The sequence below is a fragment of the Heterodontus francisci genome, chromosome 3 (assembly GCF_036365525.1).
Source record: "Heterodontus francisci isolate sHetFra1 chromosome 3, sHetFra1.hap1, whole genome shotgun sequence".
Taxonomy (NCBI): Eukaryota; Metazoa; Chordata; class Chondrichthyes; order Heterodontiformes; family Heterodontidae; genus Heterodontus; species Heterodontus francisci.
In genome coordinates this window covers 19,520,291-19,535,406 of record NC_090373.1, presented here as the reverse complement: position 1 = coordinate 19,535,406, position 15,116 = coordinate 19,520,291, and the positions used below count along the sequence as shown (strand labels likewise).

At 44.7% G+C, this 15,116-nt stretch overlaps 1 protein-coding gene across 1 annotated transcript in view; it reads left to right on the top strand.

The window, feature by feature from the left end:
* si:dkey-103j14.5 (isoaspartyl peptidase/L-asparaginase) overlaps positions 1-15,116 on the top strand; it is a 272,215-nt gene that overhangs the window by 192,816 nt on the left and 64,283 nt on the right. Inside the window, exons 4-5 of the mRNA XM_068017146.1 lie at positions 6,754-6,872; positions 12,935-13,045. Coding sequence (XP_067873247.1) covers positions 6,754-6,872; positions 12,935-13,045 — 230 coding nt within the window. The remainder of the gene's footprint in view (positions 1-6,753; positions 6,873-12,934; positions 13,046-15,116) is intronic.

Below are 15,116 nucleotides of genomic sequence, written 5' to 3'. Positions count from 1 at the left end.
AAATCCCGCCATAAACCTCTCTGCCTCGTCACCGCTCTCTGCTCCTTTAAGATGCTCTTTAAAACTGGCCTTTTTGAACAAGCTTTTAGTCACCGGCCCTCATATCTCTTAATGCGGCTTGGTGTCAAATTTTGTTCTGATAACTCTCCTCTGAAGTGCCTCAGGTTTTACTATGTTAAAAGCAAGTTGTTGTTCTTGTCGTTGAGAGGCAAGTCAGAGCCAGTTTACTTGCATCATGTCCGTTGTTCAGTATCTCTTTCCCCTCCAAAACTAGATCAGTTTGTGACATCAGAAATTGTTCTCCTGAATGCAGTGGTATTTATTACGCCTCTAATTAATGACTGTAAAGCAGTGCCCATAAGTCATGCCCACTCCTCAAAAAGGGACAAACGATGTTAGAGGCGTAATACCAATATCACAATGTCATCAATATATTACCCAAGAAAGTATTTACTGGTTGCCACATTTCTCAAGACATCCATGACAAGTGTCAGCTTGGCTCAGTGGGTAGCACTCTCATCTCTGAGTCTGAAGATTGTTGGTTTAAGTCCCACTCCGGAGTCCTGAGCATAAAATCCAGGCCGCGCTTCACTGATGGAGAATTTTACTATCGAAGGTACGGTGTTTTGGGTGATATGTTAAACCAAGGCTTTGAATGCCCTCTCAGGTGGACATAAGAGGGCAGTCCAAAACTAGGGGTAATAAATATAAGATAGTCACTAATAAACCCAATAAAGAATTCAGGAGAAACTTCTTTATCCAGAGAGTATCCAGAGCTGGCAAATAGCTTAGATGCATTCAAGGGGAAGCCGCATAAACATATGAGAGACAAAGAATAGAAGGCTATGCTGATAGGACTTATCATGTTATGGTGTATCCCTGGGTTTGTGCACAAGTTAAAAAGTCTTAGAAAACATTTCTCTTCATAATTCACCAAAAAAATGGATTATCTGGTCATTATCACATTGAGGTTTTGCTGTGCGCAAATTAGCTGCTGCAGTTCCTACATTACAAAAGTACCCTTCAAAAGTATTGAGGAAAAGTATTGGCTGTAAAGTGCTGTGGGAAGTAAGGAAAGGTGCTATAAAAATGTAATTTCTTTCTTTCATATAGCATGAGAACCTTTTTGTTTGTCCTTTCAGGAAATATTTTCTTCTGATGCTCAAGAGTGCAAAGCAGCCTTATGCAATATGTTTTCCACAATATATCCAATAACACAATACTTTCTGTTCCACAATCCATCAAGTAAGTGCAGAGATGGTGAAGTGGCAGTTTTACAATACTGGAAGAATATAATGTGGGGACATGAACCTTTGTACTAAATGCCAGATTCCAATGTTCTACCTTGAAGCCATTCGCAAAAGCAATGCTTCTCTCACTTTCTACTGAAATTTAATAAATGAGGGTATTGAAGTGGACATGAGTCTAATAACTGAAATGAACCAAATGATTTTTTTCTTCAGTACAATTTTAGGTTATTACAGATACAGAATCTATTTGGTTAGAGTTAAGAAGCAGATGAGGAGCTGTTACACTGCTGGGTGCATACTGTAAATCACCAAATAGTGGGAAGGAGATAGAGGAGAAAATCTGTGAGCAAGTTGTGGAAAGATGTAGGACAATATCGTAATGATAGCTGGGGGTGGTGGGGGGGGGGGTCTTAATTATCCTAATATAGATTGGGGGAAAACAGTGTAAAGGGCAAGGAAGGGGAAGGAATTCCTGACAGGTGCAAAGGAGAATTTTCTTGATCAGTATGTTTCCATCCCAATGAGGATAGAACAGAGCTGGATATGGTTCTGGTAAATGTAGTGGGGCAAGTGGTGCATGTTGCACTTGGAGAGCATTTGGGAAACAGTGATCACAATATCATTAGGTTTAGAGTAGTTAAGGAAAGGGACAAGGAACAATCAAAAGTAAAGATACTCGACTGGAAGAGGGCTGAGTTTAGGGCGTTAACAAAGGATCTGGCCTAGGTGATTTAATAATTAAGATAGCAAGTAAAACAGTAAATGAGCAATGGAAGGCCTTCACTAAGGAGGCAGATTGGATACAGAATAGACACATGCCTATGAGGGGGAAAGGAAGGGTAGCCAAAGCTAGAGCTCCTTGAATGACTAAAGAAATTGAGATTAAATTGCAAGAGGAAAAGGAGGCTTATAATAAATGCCAGGCGTATTCAGTAGAGAACTATGTGGAAAGTGCAGAGGAGAACTGAAAAGGGAAATAAAAGGGGCAAAGGGAATGTCTGAGAAAAAATTAGTGGATAACAGAAAAGGAAACACTGAAGTATTTTATATCCGTAAAAAGAGTAAAAGGATAGTCGAAGGGTGAGGCCTATTAGGAATCAAAAAGTGGCTGATCTGGCTCTTTGAGCTATCCAATTAGTCCCATTTCGGCTTTTTCCCCATTGCCCGGCAATTTTTTCCCCTTCAAGTTTATAGCCAATTCCCGTTAGAAAGCTATCATTGAATTCTGATTCCACAACCCTTTTAGGCAGTGCATTCCAGATTGTAACAACTCACAGTGTTAAAAAAAAAAATTGCCTCATGTCCCTTCTTCTGCCAATTATTTAAAATCTGGACCCTCTGATTGCCGATCCACCCATCAGTGGAAACAGTTCCTCCCTCTCTATCAAAACCCTTCATAATTTTGGGCAATTCATTCCATTCTGGGTTTCAACATCCTTTCTGCACAGTTCCCCCCAGTTGTACCTGTTCACTCTCCGTTTCTCTATGCCACCTTGTACAAGAGATGGTGCGCTTGATTATCAGGCGTCCTGCCGGGCAAAGCAGAGGCAGTAGTGGCCTCAAAATGGCGGGCAATAACTTACCGTCCCCTTACACCTGCCGCCGTGGTTACAGCAAATTTACTCCCAGGCCTCTTGTTGGGTGGGCAGAGAGTACCCCCAGTCAGGTGGTAAGCCCACTTCAAATTCTATACCTAGGACCGGGTTACGTATTCCTGGAGGTATCATCACATGACCTTCCTGCCTCCAACCACCCTGCCCCCACTCTCCCACCATTGGTCGCCTGACTATCCTTGCACTGCACAGTCCTCCTATGCCAATTGGAAAGCAAAGACGCTCTCCTTTATCTGATTGGATTCTTTTTGACTGTCAGTCAAACAGCCTTCCACCCACCCACACCCCATTTCCTATATTTTTATGACTAATATCGGAACGTGTTCAAAGAAAATGTAAAACAAAATAATGCCACTAATAGTTTTCTTTCTCCAGGGTTGCCTGGTGACTCCAGGGCAATCCTGGAGGGTTGGCAACCCTACCTGAAAAATGGACTGACCTTCGCCGCAGCACTTTTCCCTTTCGAAAGCCAGCTCAGAGGTGGAAGGGATTATCCACCCCAGTGCCACTTTCACTTACATGCGGAAAACCTGCTGTATGTGCCTTAACTGAGCCAAGTTAGAACTGATGAATTGGTGTCGGCGTTATGGAAGCTGGGTGTCCCGAAAATGGCAGCCGATTCACTTCTGGCGTGGCCCCTGCCATGCACCATGGTTGAATGGATACTAGTGTGGGCATGCTGTGTGTGTAGTAAAACCGTGCAGATCATGATGTCATCTCTCAAACACTCCCAGCTGAACATGCATTCAGCTGCATGAGGGCACGCCCCCCCCGCCCCCCCCCCACCTCAACACTGGCACTATTTAAAGGGAGTAGCATGGGATTTTCAGGTGATGTGCATCTGAGTTTCTTTTGCTGTTGAACAGTGAGTGGAAGTGTTGTGTACTGTGCTGCTGAAGGAGCTCTGAAAAGTTGTTGGAGTCAGAGAGGAGTGGTGCTGGACTTTGACAAGGAGTTCACTGGAGTCTGAAGGCCTCTGAACAAGGAAGCTTGCTATCACTCAGAGTTCCAGTCCGTCTTGGGTCACGGCACGACAGGGAGATGGAGCATAGGCAGCAGACAGGGGAAGCTGTATTCAGAGGGAGGAGGATGAGGGCTCTCCACAGAAGGCTCTACCCACCAGGGGTTTTCAGGGATCACTTCTCTTACCTCCACCTGACAAGCAGTGTCTGAGGTGGCTGCGATTCACCATGGAGGTGGTCACTGAATTGTGCCACCTGCTCCAACTGGACCTGTGGCTACAGAACAGGATGAGGATAGTGCTGCCAGTGGCTGTAAGATCACCATGATCTTCAATTTCTATACAGGCAGATCCTTTCAAGCGGGAGCAGGCGACATTGCTGCATCAGGGAGGTCACTGAGGTCCTGTGTAGAAGGAGAGGGGAGGGGTGGAAGGCTGCATTGTCTTCTGTCTAACCAGAAAGAAGCAGAAGGTGTAAGTAAGTGGCTTTGCCAGGCTAGCAGGATTCCCTATGGTGCAGGGAGCCATTGATTGCTCACGCGTGTGTCTATGGGCACCGCATATCAATGGGGAAATTTACTGGAAACACCAGGGGTAACATTGTCTCTCGAGATAAGGAGGCCCAAAAGAAGAAAGAAAAAGAAAGAAACATTCTCTTTATGTGCTGTTAGTGTGCAACCCTGCACAGAACATCATGTCGGTGATTTTATGCTCTCCTGGCAGCAGCCATGATACTTTCATCCTGCACCAGTCAGTTGCTCCTACCATACTCGAGCCACCACAGTGACAAGGCCTTCCCACTCTGCACATGCCTCATGACTTCCCTCCGCAACCCAACCACATATGGACAACACACATACAATGAGAGCCATCCTGACCCTCAGTGTCCTAAAGCAACGGTTCCACTGCCTGGACTGCTCGAGGCATGCCATACAATACTCACAGGAATGTGTCTCCAAATTTGTGGTGGTTCGCTACATGTTATACAACCTGGCTATCAAGAAGGTGTAACCGTTGCCACCAGGCATTCATTGAGCACCTCAATAGGAGGAGGGAAGAGGCATCTGGGACCCCTTTGCTCCAGACGGGTTGTCTGTGAGTGCCTCATCAGACTGTGGTTTCCCTGAAAACATCACCACATCAATGCTGCTCCACAATTTCCCATCTTTCCCTCTCTCCGTTACGGACCAACACAGTGTCCTCTTGGCCAAAATCCTGAAATGAAATACAGCACAAAAAAATACACTCCATAACAACATTATCCAATGCTTAAAATAATACATAATGCACACTTGTGCATTCCCTTGGTGTCTGTCTTGCAGATGCATTTCCCTGGGCTAATTCTCCTACACGCTACTACCCCAATGGCTGCAGGTGGAAGGCTGCTGACTTTCACTGGGAGGGACTGCAGATGGCCTTGAAGGACAACCTCAAGCAGCTCTGGGCCTTGAGGACCCGGCTTCGGAATGTGCCCCTTGGCATGGGTGGCAGCAATCTGGGCTAGCTGGCTGGAAGCACAAATGCTGCCATCCTGAGAGAGGACAGCAGGTTGGTGCTCCATGGAGACACTGACATTCCCCCAGGGTGGCAACTCAGCAATCCTAGTAATCTGCTGGCGGACAGATTGCTGGACTGCTATGAGAACCTGCATGGCCTTTTCAGCACTGAGATCCACAGCCATGAAGAAAGCTGTCTGAGCCTGCATGGCAGCAAGCATGGATCTCATGACCTCTGTCAAAGCTTTCACTGCAGCACTGAGACATTGGGTGACTTCAGCCTGTGCTGCAGTGGAATCTGAGACATCAGCCACCAGATGCTGCATTGGGGCTGTCTTGGAGTTGGCCACCACTTCTACGCCGGAAAGAAGGGCTCCAAGCTCTGTGTGATCCCCTGTGCCAAGTTGGAACCAAACTCTTCCATGCTTCTTGACAGTGATAACAGGCTCTGTAGCAGTCTTGCCAATGGACCAAGCATCTCAGTGTGCATGTTCATCGGTGTTCTCCTGTAGGCTGCCCCAGTGAAGTCATCATCTGATTTTCCTGCAGCAGAACACATCTGTGACCTTGCCCTCCAGTGAATTAGTACATGCACTATCCTTTCCCCCGACCTGGCTGCAGACGACGCCTGTCCAGTGACTCACCACATGCTGATCCCACCTCTATACTACCCTCTAAAATTTGCGCGGTGCCAGTATCTGAGATGCCACTGTCAGATCAAGTGATGGTGCTTCTTGATCGGATGTCTGCTCTCACTGCTGCCCTTCATGATGAGGTTGCAATGGCTGGCCAGGTTGCAGGTCTTGGGTATCTGAAAGCAGAAATGCAGAAAGGGTGGGTTGGGGTGAGGAAAACAGGGATTAGGTGGGAAGCAAGAGGTCCATGGCCACACCATCTGCAGCTTGTACATCATGCCAGTAAGCAGGATGAGGGTGAAGTGGGATTTGAGAAGGAGCATAAGACATGAACGTACTGTCATCCTGAATCTTCTCAGTGACACCAGTTGCAATGGCCTCAGTCACTGCCAGCCTTATAATTCACAGCACCTTCTCCTCCAATGGGCTCAGGAGCTGCAGGCATGCCTGTCTCCAGCTAGTTCTCTGCTGCTGCCTCCTGTTGGGACCTTGACCTGCAAAAGATAGGGAAGAATCTCACTGGGTGTTTTGCATGGTGTTTGCATAGATGCATTTAAGGAGCAGATAGATAAACACATGAGAGTGAAAGGAATAGAGGGTTATGCTGATAGGGTTAGATGAAATAGGGTGGGAGGAGGCTTTCTGGAGCATAAACACCAGCACGGACCAGTTGGGCTGAATGGCCTGTGCCTGAGCTGTAAAATTTGATGTAAGACAAGGTGCTGACAGCTAATGCTGATCTCCTTATAAGCAACAAAATAATCCCACACAATTAAATGAAAATTTATTCTCTTACAGAGTTCATGACACAGTTGGTGCTGTAGCTTTAGACGTTGAAGGCAACATGGCCTGTGCCACATCCACTGGAGGGATCACCAATAAAATGGCTGGACGTGTCAGAGATACACCAATCATAGGTACAACAACAAAAGAACTTGCATTCAAAAAACACCTTTAATGTAGTAAACATTACATCAATTTTGATAAAAGCAATTTAAAATTTTAAACCATCTATTTAAATCAACCACTATTCTAAATACTTTGGTTTGAAATCAAAGAACTAAGGCCCATTCATCCTTACGATTAACATTTTAGACCACAGTTTCAGTCCGTGATCATTTAAGATTAATTCCCCTGTCATCTCCAGTAATTCTTCATCAATTCATTATGCAAGTAACTGCAATATGTTTTCAAATCAATGACAATTGGGAATCTGAAGAATGGCTGCACAAATCCATTATTACATGTGTCATGCTAGGCCCCCACCTGCTAAGAATGAGCCACATTAATTTTGTCATGAACATTGATTTTAAACTGTTACTGGAGCGAAGAAAGGACTTGTTAAGCAGATCAGTCATGGCTAGAAAAGACATTTGCATATTAACAGATGGTGATTGGAAGGACAAAGGACCATTCCCTGACATATTCAACCCACAATGGACCTTGATCACCAGGTATTGTATGTAAGAGGAGCATTCCAAAGATTGCTAAGATGATACAATCCAAGACCTGGTCAGACCAGTTAGTCGCATGACTAACCTGCTTGGCAACCTGGGTTTTCTGAGTGTCTGTTTGCTCCTGGACTGAGAAGATCTCTCTCCTGTCTGCTTCCATCTCTTTCTCACAAGCCTCTGAATCCACTGAAGATACATGAACCCCAAGAGAGAAAAGTCTCCTACAGCCAACAAGGTTTAAGGAAAATACTGGGCCCCAACGAAAAGCAAGAACTACCTACAATCAAGGACTCTACAGTGAGCTTAAAGCACCGTAACCAAATCTCTTCAGATATTGCCTCAAACTTTTCACTTCATTTTCCTTCTGCTCTTTTCTGTTTCTACTCGCAAGTGTGTATTGCATATTCACGCTAGCGTGGGAGTGTCATGTATCTGTCGGTGTTAATCAAATTAGAGTTTAAGTTTAATAAATTTCAACTTTTCTTCTTTAAACCTAAGAAAACCTGTTTGTGCTGATTTCTTTGCCTTACAATTGGAAAGCGGTGAACAAGGATTCACCAAGGAGGAGGTAAAAACACAGTGTGTTTAAAATTAAACCCTATTGCGGTAAGACCAGGTGAAGGCTGAGAGGGAACCCTAGACACCTTTCTCACCTGGTCGTGACACATGTTATGAACGCTGGACTTTGTAACATGATTATGTTCTAAAAACTGTGGATTCAGAGAAGTCAGGTGACCTCACATCCATTCTACCTAAAGACAAGACATAAATCTTGGTTACCAGAACAACAGAGAACATAGATCAAAGACTTCCTTTGAAAAGCAGAAACAGCATGGGTATAGCACCTGAAGAACAATGGGTTTCATCTTCCCAGCCTGTCAGTTCACAAGCAATGATTCTGAGGATGCAAATGTGCATAACAGCTGCTAACACCTGGGAACAATGAAAAGCCGAGGTGGTGTTGCTGAACCATGCTTGTGGACATTGCATTTTGGAAAAGGACAATGGGCTTTTGATTGCAGATAAATTTAACAGTTTTTCGGAAGGCAGACAGGCTCTAAGAAAGGAAACCAGTGGTTGCAATCTCAGAGCAGGTTGTAAGAAAGGAAGACAACAAGTAGTGTCAACCTCAAGGGAGAGAGAGAGGGGACACCTGCTCTCTGAAGATATACAGTGAAAGGCTGCGAAGACTTGATCCTGTTTTGAAAGTTGACGTTTGTGGAGAAGTAAAAGACCAACAGGATCAGCAGAAATCACATTATTCACAGATGTCCAGGTCTAAAGTGCTCGGACGAAGTGAGCAAAGAGGACATTGACTTTGAGAAAGGTCTGGGAGATCCAACCCATTGCAACTGGGAGGAGTTTGGAACTTTTAATTGCAAAGATTTCGGCCATCAAGGGGGTTTGTGCAATGAATAAGCGAAAATTGAAGTAAATGGACAAGTTCAGGAGCAAATGACAATGTTCATAGACCTTGGGCAGATTGTCACAGACAATGGGAGGTTTAATTTTGAGATCTGAAGGAGAATAGCCAAGACCAGTTTTGTCAGAATGAAGGACGTGTCAACATCAAAGAAACTGACCCTGAATTTTAGGAAAAGAATGATTTGTCATCTATGCTATTTGCCTCGGAGACATGGACAACAAACAAAGCGACTATTGTTAAGCTGATTGCATTCAGAGATGTGGACATATCGGAGATGTTCCTCATATCCTACACAGACAGAAAGACTAATGAGGAAGTGCTGGAAATGGCTGGAGAAAAGTGGAAGCTAGTGCATAATGTCAAAGAAAAAAGATACAGCATTTTGGCCACATCATTAGAGCAGAAGGTAGACTGAGAAAATTATTAGAAGGAAAGATTGACGGAAAACATAGCAGAGGAGAAAGTGGATGTAACTGATGTAATGGATTGGATGCAGTTGACCTATTTGGAATGTGTAAGGGCAGCAAAGGACAGACAGAGGTGGAGATCCATGACAGTCAACCTTCTGGGAAGGAGATGACACCAAAATAAAAATAAAGAAAATGTCTTTCTTTGTAATTTGGGATATTAGGTACTTACAAAGTACTATTTAGTCAATGGGGATTTCTTTTAGTTTAGTTGTTATAATAAAAGTCTTAAATATGAAATCGTGTCACGTAATTCCTTAAGTTGGTCTGGGGGTTCTTTTTCTTTGGCCTCCTTGTCTCGAGAGACAATGGGTAAGCACCTGGAGGTGGTCAGTGGTTTGTGAAGCAGCGCCTGGAGTGGCTATAAAGGCCAATTCTAGAGTGGCAGACTCTTCCACAGGTGCTGCAGATAAAATTGGTTGACAGGGCTGTTACGCAGTTGGCTCTCTCCTTGCGCTTCTGACTTTTTTCCTGCCAACTGCTAAGACTCTTCGACTCGCCACACTTTAGTTCCACCTTTATGGTTGCCCGCCAGCTCTGGCGATCACTGGCAACTGACTCCCACGACTTGTGATCAACGTCACAGGACTTCATGTCGCGTTTGCAGACGTCCTTAAAGCGGAGACAAGGACGGCCGGTGGGTCTGATACCAGTGACGAGCTCGCTGTACAATGTGTCCTTGGGGATCCTGCCATCTTCCATGCGGCTCACATGGCCAAGCCATCTCAGGCGCCGCTGGGTTACTAGGGTGTATATGCTGGGGATGTTGGCCGCCTCGAGGACTCTTGGCTGACATGTTGTCCAGGCCTCGCTGCCGTAGAGCAAGGTACTGAGGACACACGCTTGATACACTCGGACTTTTGTGTTCTGTGTCAGTCCGCCATTTTCCCACACTCTCTTGGCCAGTCTGGACATAGCGGAGAAAGCCCATGCACTTGTTTAATTCTGCATCGAGAGACAGGTTACTGGTGATAGTTTAGCCTAGGTAGGTGAACTCTTGAACCACTTCCAGAGTGTGGTGGCCGATACTTATGGATGGGGCATTTGTGACGTCCTGTCCCATGATGTTCGTTTTCTTGAGGCTGATGGTTAGGCCAAATTTGGTGCAGGCAGCCGCAAACCTGTCGATGAGACTCTGCAGACACTCTTCAGTGTGAGATATTAATGCAGCATCGTCAGCAAAGAGGCATTCCCTGATGAGGACGTTCCGTACTTTGGTCTTCGCTCTTAGACGGGCAAGATTGAACAACCTGCCACCTGATCTTGTTTAGAGGAAAATTCCTTCTTCTGAAGACTTGAACGCATGAGACAGCAGCAGGGAGAAGAAGATCCCAAACAGTGTAGGTGCGAGAACACAGCCCTGTTTCACACCACTCAGGATAGAAAAGGTGTCTGATGAGGCGCTGCTGTGCTGAATTGTGCCTTTCATATTGTCATGGAATGAGGTGATGATACTTAGTAGCTTTGGTGGGCATCCAATCTTTTCTAGTAGACTGAAGAGACCACGTCTGCTGACGAGGTCAAAGGCTTTGGTGAGATGAATGAAAGCAACATAGAGGGGCATCTGTTGTTCTCGGCATTTCTCCTGTAGCTGTCGAAGGGAGAACAGCATGTCAATGGTGGATCTCTCTGCTCGAAAGCCACACTGTGCCTCAGGGTAGACACGCTCAGCCAGCTTCTGGAGCCTGTTTAAAGCGACTCGAGAGAAGACTTTCTCCACTATGCTGAGCAGGGAGATTCCACGGTAGTTGTTGCAGTCCCCGCTGTCACCCTTGTTCTTATAGAGGGTGATGATATTGGCATCGCGCATGTCCTGTGGTACTGCTCCCTCGTCCCAGCACAGGCAAAGCTGTTCGTACAGTGCTGAAAGTATAGCAGGCTTGGCACTCTTGATTATTTCAGGGGTAACGCCGTCCTTCCCAGGGGCTTTTCCGCTGGCTAGAGAATCGATGGCATCACTGAGTTCTGATTTTGTTGGGGGTTCACACTTCGCATTTTAATGTTCATGGTCCCATTGAGGTCATAGCAACAACATTTCTGGGCATGCAGTATCCTATGCAGTGCACATTTTGGTGTTAGCCTGGGCTCAGTAGCCAACAGTCTTGCTGACTGAGTCAGAAGGTTGTGGGTTCAAGTCCCACTCCAGATGATAGTGAAAATGATAGGGTGTGATGTACATGCTCAGATACAGCTGCATCCATTTTGAATGGTTGTAAACTCCAAATCAAAGCCTCCTCCCTTTCAACCTTGGCTATCTGGATTCTCCTTTGTGAGCCTAAAGAGTCCTGAACGAAACATTGACAAGAATGGCAATATTAATGAGGAGCTTTTTTCATTAAATAACAAGAACTACTTTTTCATTGAAAACTTTAAAATTCTGCTTATGAATGCTTATTTTCCAGCTGTGTGACATCTAGCTTTTACAACTGTGTAAAGTAGATAAGAACAAAAATAGACTTGCATTTATATATGGCTTTTCATGGCCACTGAATGTCTCAAATTGCTTTGCATCCAATGAAGTACTTTTGGAGGGGTAGTCACTGTTGCAATGTAGGAAGTACAGCAGACAATTTGCACACAGCAAGCTCCCACAAACAACAATGTGATAATGACCAAATAATTCATTTTAGTAATGTTGGTTAAGGGATAACTCTTGGCCAGGACAACAGGAATATCTCCCCTGCTCTTCTTCAAAATAGTGGCATGGGATCTTTCACATCCACACTAGTAAGCAGTTGGGGCCTTGGTTTAACATCTTATGTAAAAGAGGACACATCCAACAGTGCAACGCTCCCTCACTACTGCACTAGAGTGTCAGCCTTGATTTTTGAGCAAAAGCCCTGGACTGGGACTTGAAGCCAGAAAACCTTATAACTCAGATGTGAGAGTGAGAGTGCTACCAATGGATCCACACCTGATAGGAATAGGTAATCTAACCCCTCAAGCCTTTTCTGCCATTCAATTAGGTCATGGCTGATCTATACCTTAACTCCATCTATCCACCTTGGGTTTTTATCCCTTAAATCTCACTTAACAAAAATCTATCAATCTCAGTTTTGACATTTTTAATTGACCCCCAGCCTCAACAGCTTTTAGTGGGGGGGAGAGTTCCAGAATTCCACTACGATTTGTGTGAAGAAGTGCTTTCTGAATCACCCTAGAAGTATTTAGATGATCACTTGAAACGCCATAGTATATAAGGCTACGGGCCAAGTGCTGGAAAATGGGACTAGAATAGTTAGGTACTTGATGGCCGGCATAGGCATGATGGGCTGAAGGGCCTGTTTCTGTGCTGTATAACTCTATGACTCTATGACCCTGAACAGCCTAGCTCTAATTTTAAGGTTATTCCCCCTTGTTCTGGACTCCCCCAACCAGAGAAAACAGTTTCTCTCTATCTGCCATATAAACTGTTAATCATCTTAAATACTTCAAATAGATCACCCTTAATTTTCTATACCCAAGGGAAGACCAGCCTAGACTATGAAACCTGGTTCCTTAATTTAACCCTTTAAGCCCCAGTATGATGGTGGCGAATCTGTGTTTCACCCTCTCCTAGGTCACTATATCTCCTCTGAAATGCTGATCTTGATGTTTGTATAGTGATAAAACTCTGTTATATGTCCTCTTAGGTTCAGGTGGCTACGCTGACAACCAGGTCGGTGCAGTCTCTTCAACAGGCCATGGAGAGTCGATTCTTAAAGTAACCTTAGCCCGGCTTATCCTCTTCCATATGGAGCAAGGTAATCTCAGAGTGTGACAATGATTTATGTATTTGTTATTGTTTTAAGGAAAGAGGTTAACAGGAATACTCTGCCTCTCATTGCCAGGATTGGAAACCAGTACTTGTTGACACTATAATTGGGTCTGCGGAATATATATTATCTCTTCTTGAAGTGTTTGTCCTTTGAGCAACTCTGTTACTATCTCCTTTGTGATCATTCAGTGGCTGAAACTCTTAACTGAAACAGTGAAGCTGTGACATAACAGATTCTATTTTTAGAGACTCACCTAAATGTGGGTTTGATCTTATCAGTGCTTAAGCTGCATTAAGGATAAAAGATTGCATTATTTTCATCTTGATAGAATTGATCTTACCAGAATTGTCATTAACTGAGCAAAATTGGACTCAAATAAATACAAAATCTGCACACAGAAAAGATGGAACTTCATTTGGAAAAGGATCGTTCTTCAGTTAATAGTAAAGCCCCTTGAATTCTATGAGGCATCTTCATTGACTCTGATAAACGTCTGCCCCCCCAAACTCCTAGGGTCATGACCCTGCCAGTTTCACTCAGATTGGGTTGAATTTTATGGGAAGGTTGGGGACGGGGATGGAGGTGGGGGCAGGAGGGGCATAGAATCAGGATGGAAGTCCTACATAATGCCATCCCGTTCGTATTTTACTGTCAGTGGCCGACATGGAGGATGGACTGCAAACTTCCTCGGGGCCCACAAGCAGGCCAGCCTCAGGGATGGGACACTGGTGAAGGGCACAGAGGGGCAAGTCAACAGCCTCCTGTGCGCAGAAGAAGCTACCCTCTAGAGAGGGTCTACCGGCCAAGGCTCAATTACCTGCAGATGTCCGTGTGGCAGTGTTTATGAAGACTACAGCTCGCCTGGGAGGCCGTCACTGGTTTGTGTGCCATGATACAGGATGAACTATGCCCCATGGGACTTGGCGAACACCCAATGTCAGTGGCACTGAAAGTCACTGCGGCACTGAACTTCTACACCTCTGGATCTTTCCAGGGATCCACTGGAGATATGTGTGGAATCTTGCAGTTTGTGGCACATCGATGCATTAAAGAGGTCACCAGTGCCCTTTTCTTTTTTTATGATTTCATGGGATGTGGGTGTCGCTGGCTAAGCCAGCATTTATTGCCCATCCTTAATTGCCCTTGAGAAGGTGGTGATGAGCTGCCTTCTTGAATCACTGCAGTCCATTTGATATAGATACACCAACAGTGCTGTTAGGAAAGGAGTTCCAGGATTTTGACCCAGCAACAGTGGAGCAGCAGCGATATAGTTCCAAGTCAGGATGGCATGTGGTTTGGAGGGGAACTTGCAGGTGATGGTGTTTCCATGCATCTGCTGCCCTTGTCCTTCTAAATGATAGAGATCACGGGTTTGGAAGGTGCTGTCAAAGGAGCCTTGGTGAGTTGCTGCAGTGCATCTTGCAGATGGTACACACTGCTGCCACTGTGCATCGGTGGTGGAGGGAGTGAATGTTTGTGGATGAGGTGTCAATCAAGCGGGCTGCTTTGTCCTACATGGTGTTGAGCTTCTTGAGTGTTGTTCGAACTGCACCCATCCAGGCAAGTGGAGAGTATTCCATCACATTCGTGATTTGTTCCTGTAGTTGGTAGACAGGCTTTGGGGTGAAGTGATTTATGACTTTCACCTCTTATAGGGACTAAACCAAATCAGGAGTATATCCCTATGAATCTCCTTTAATTAAGTTCAAACCATACTTATTCTGATAGACGTTTATTTGGGTAAGAATTGAACTAGCTTTCCCTCAAAGAAAGAAAACTAACAGAGAATATTACTATCTTTTGGATAGCATATTTTTAATAATTATGACTGTCATAAATATCCCAGATATTATAAGGGTCTGGGAAACTCTCTTCAATATGTATCTCTCCACCTGAAGAGACACAGAGAGGGCGTTCTTGTAGTTATATACAGAATGCTACATGAGACAATTTATTAACTTTTATATATTTATTAAAGAATTTAACATGCAATACACTTGTAAGTGGATAAATATATCACAATATTAACTATTACTAAGAGATGTAACATATAATC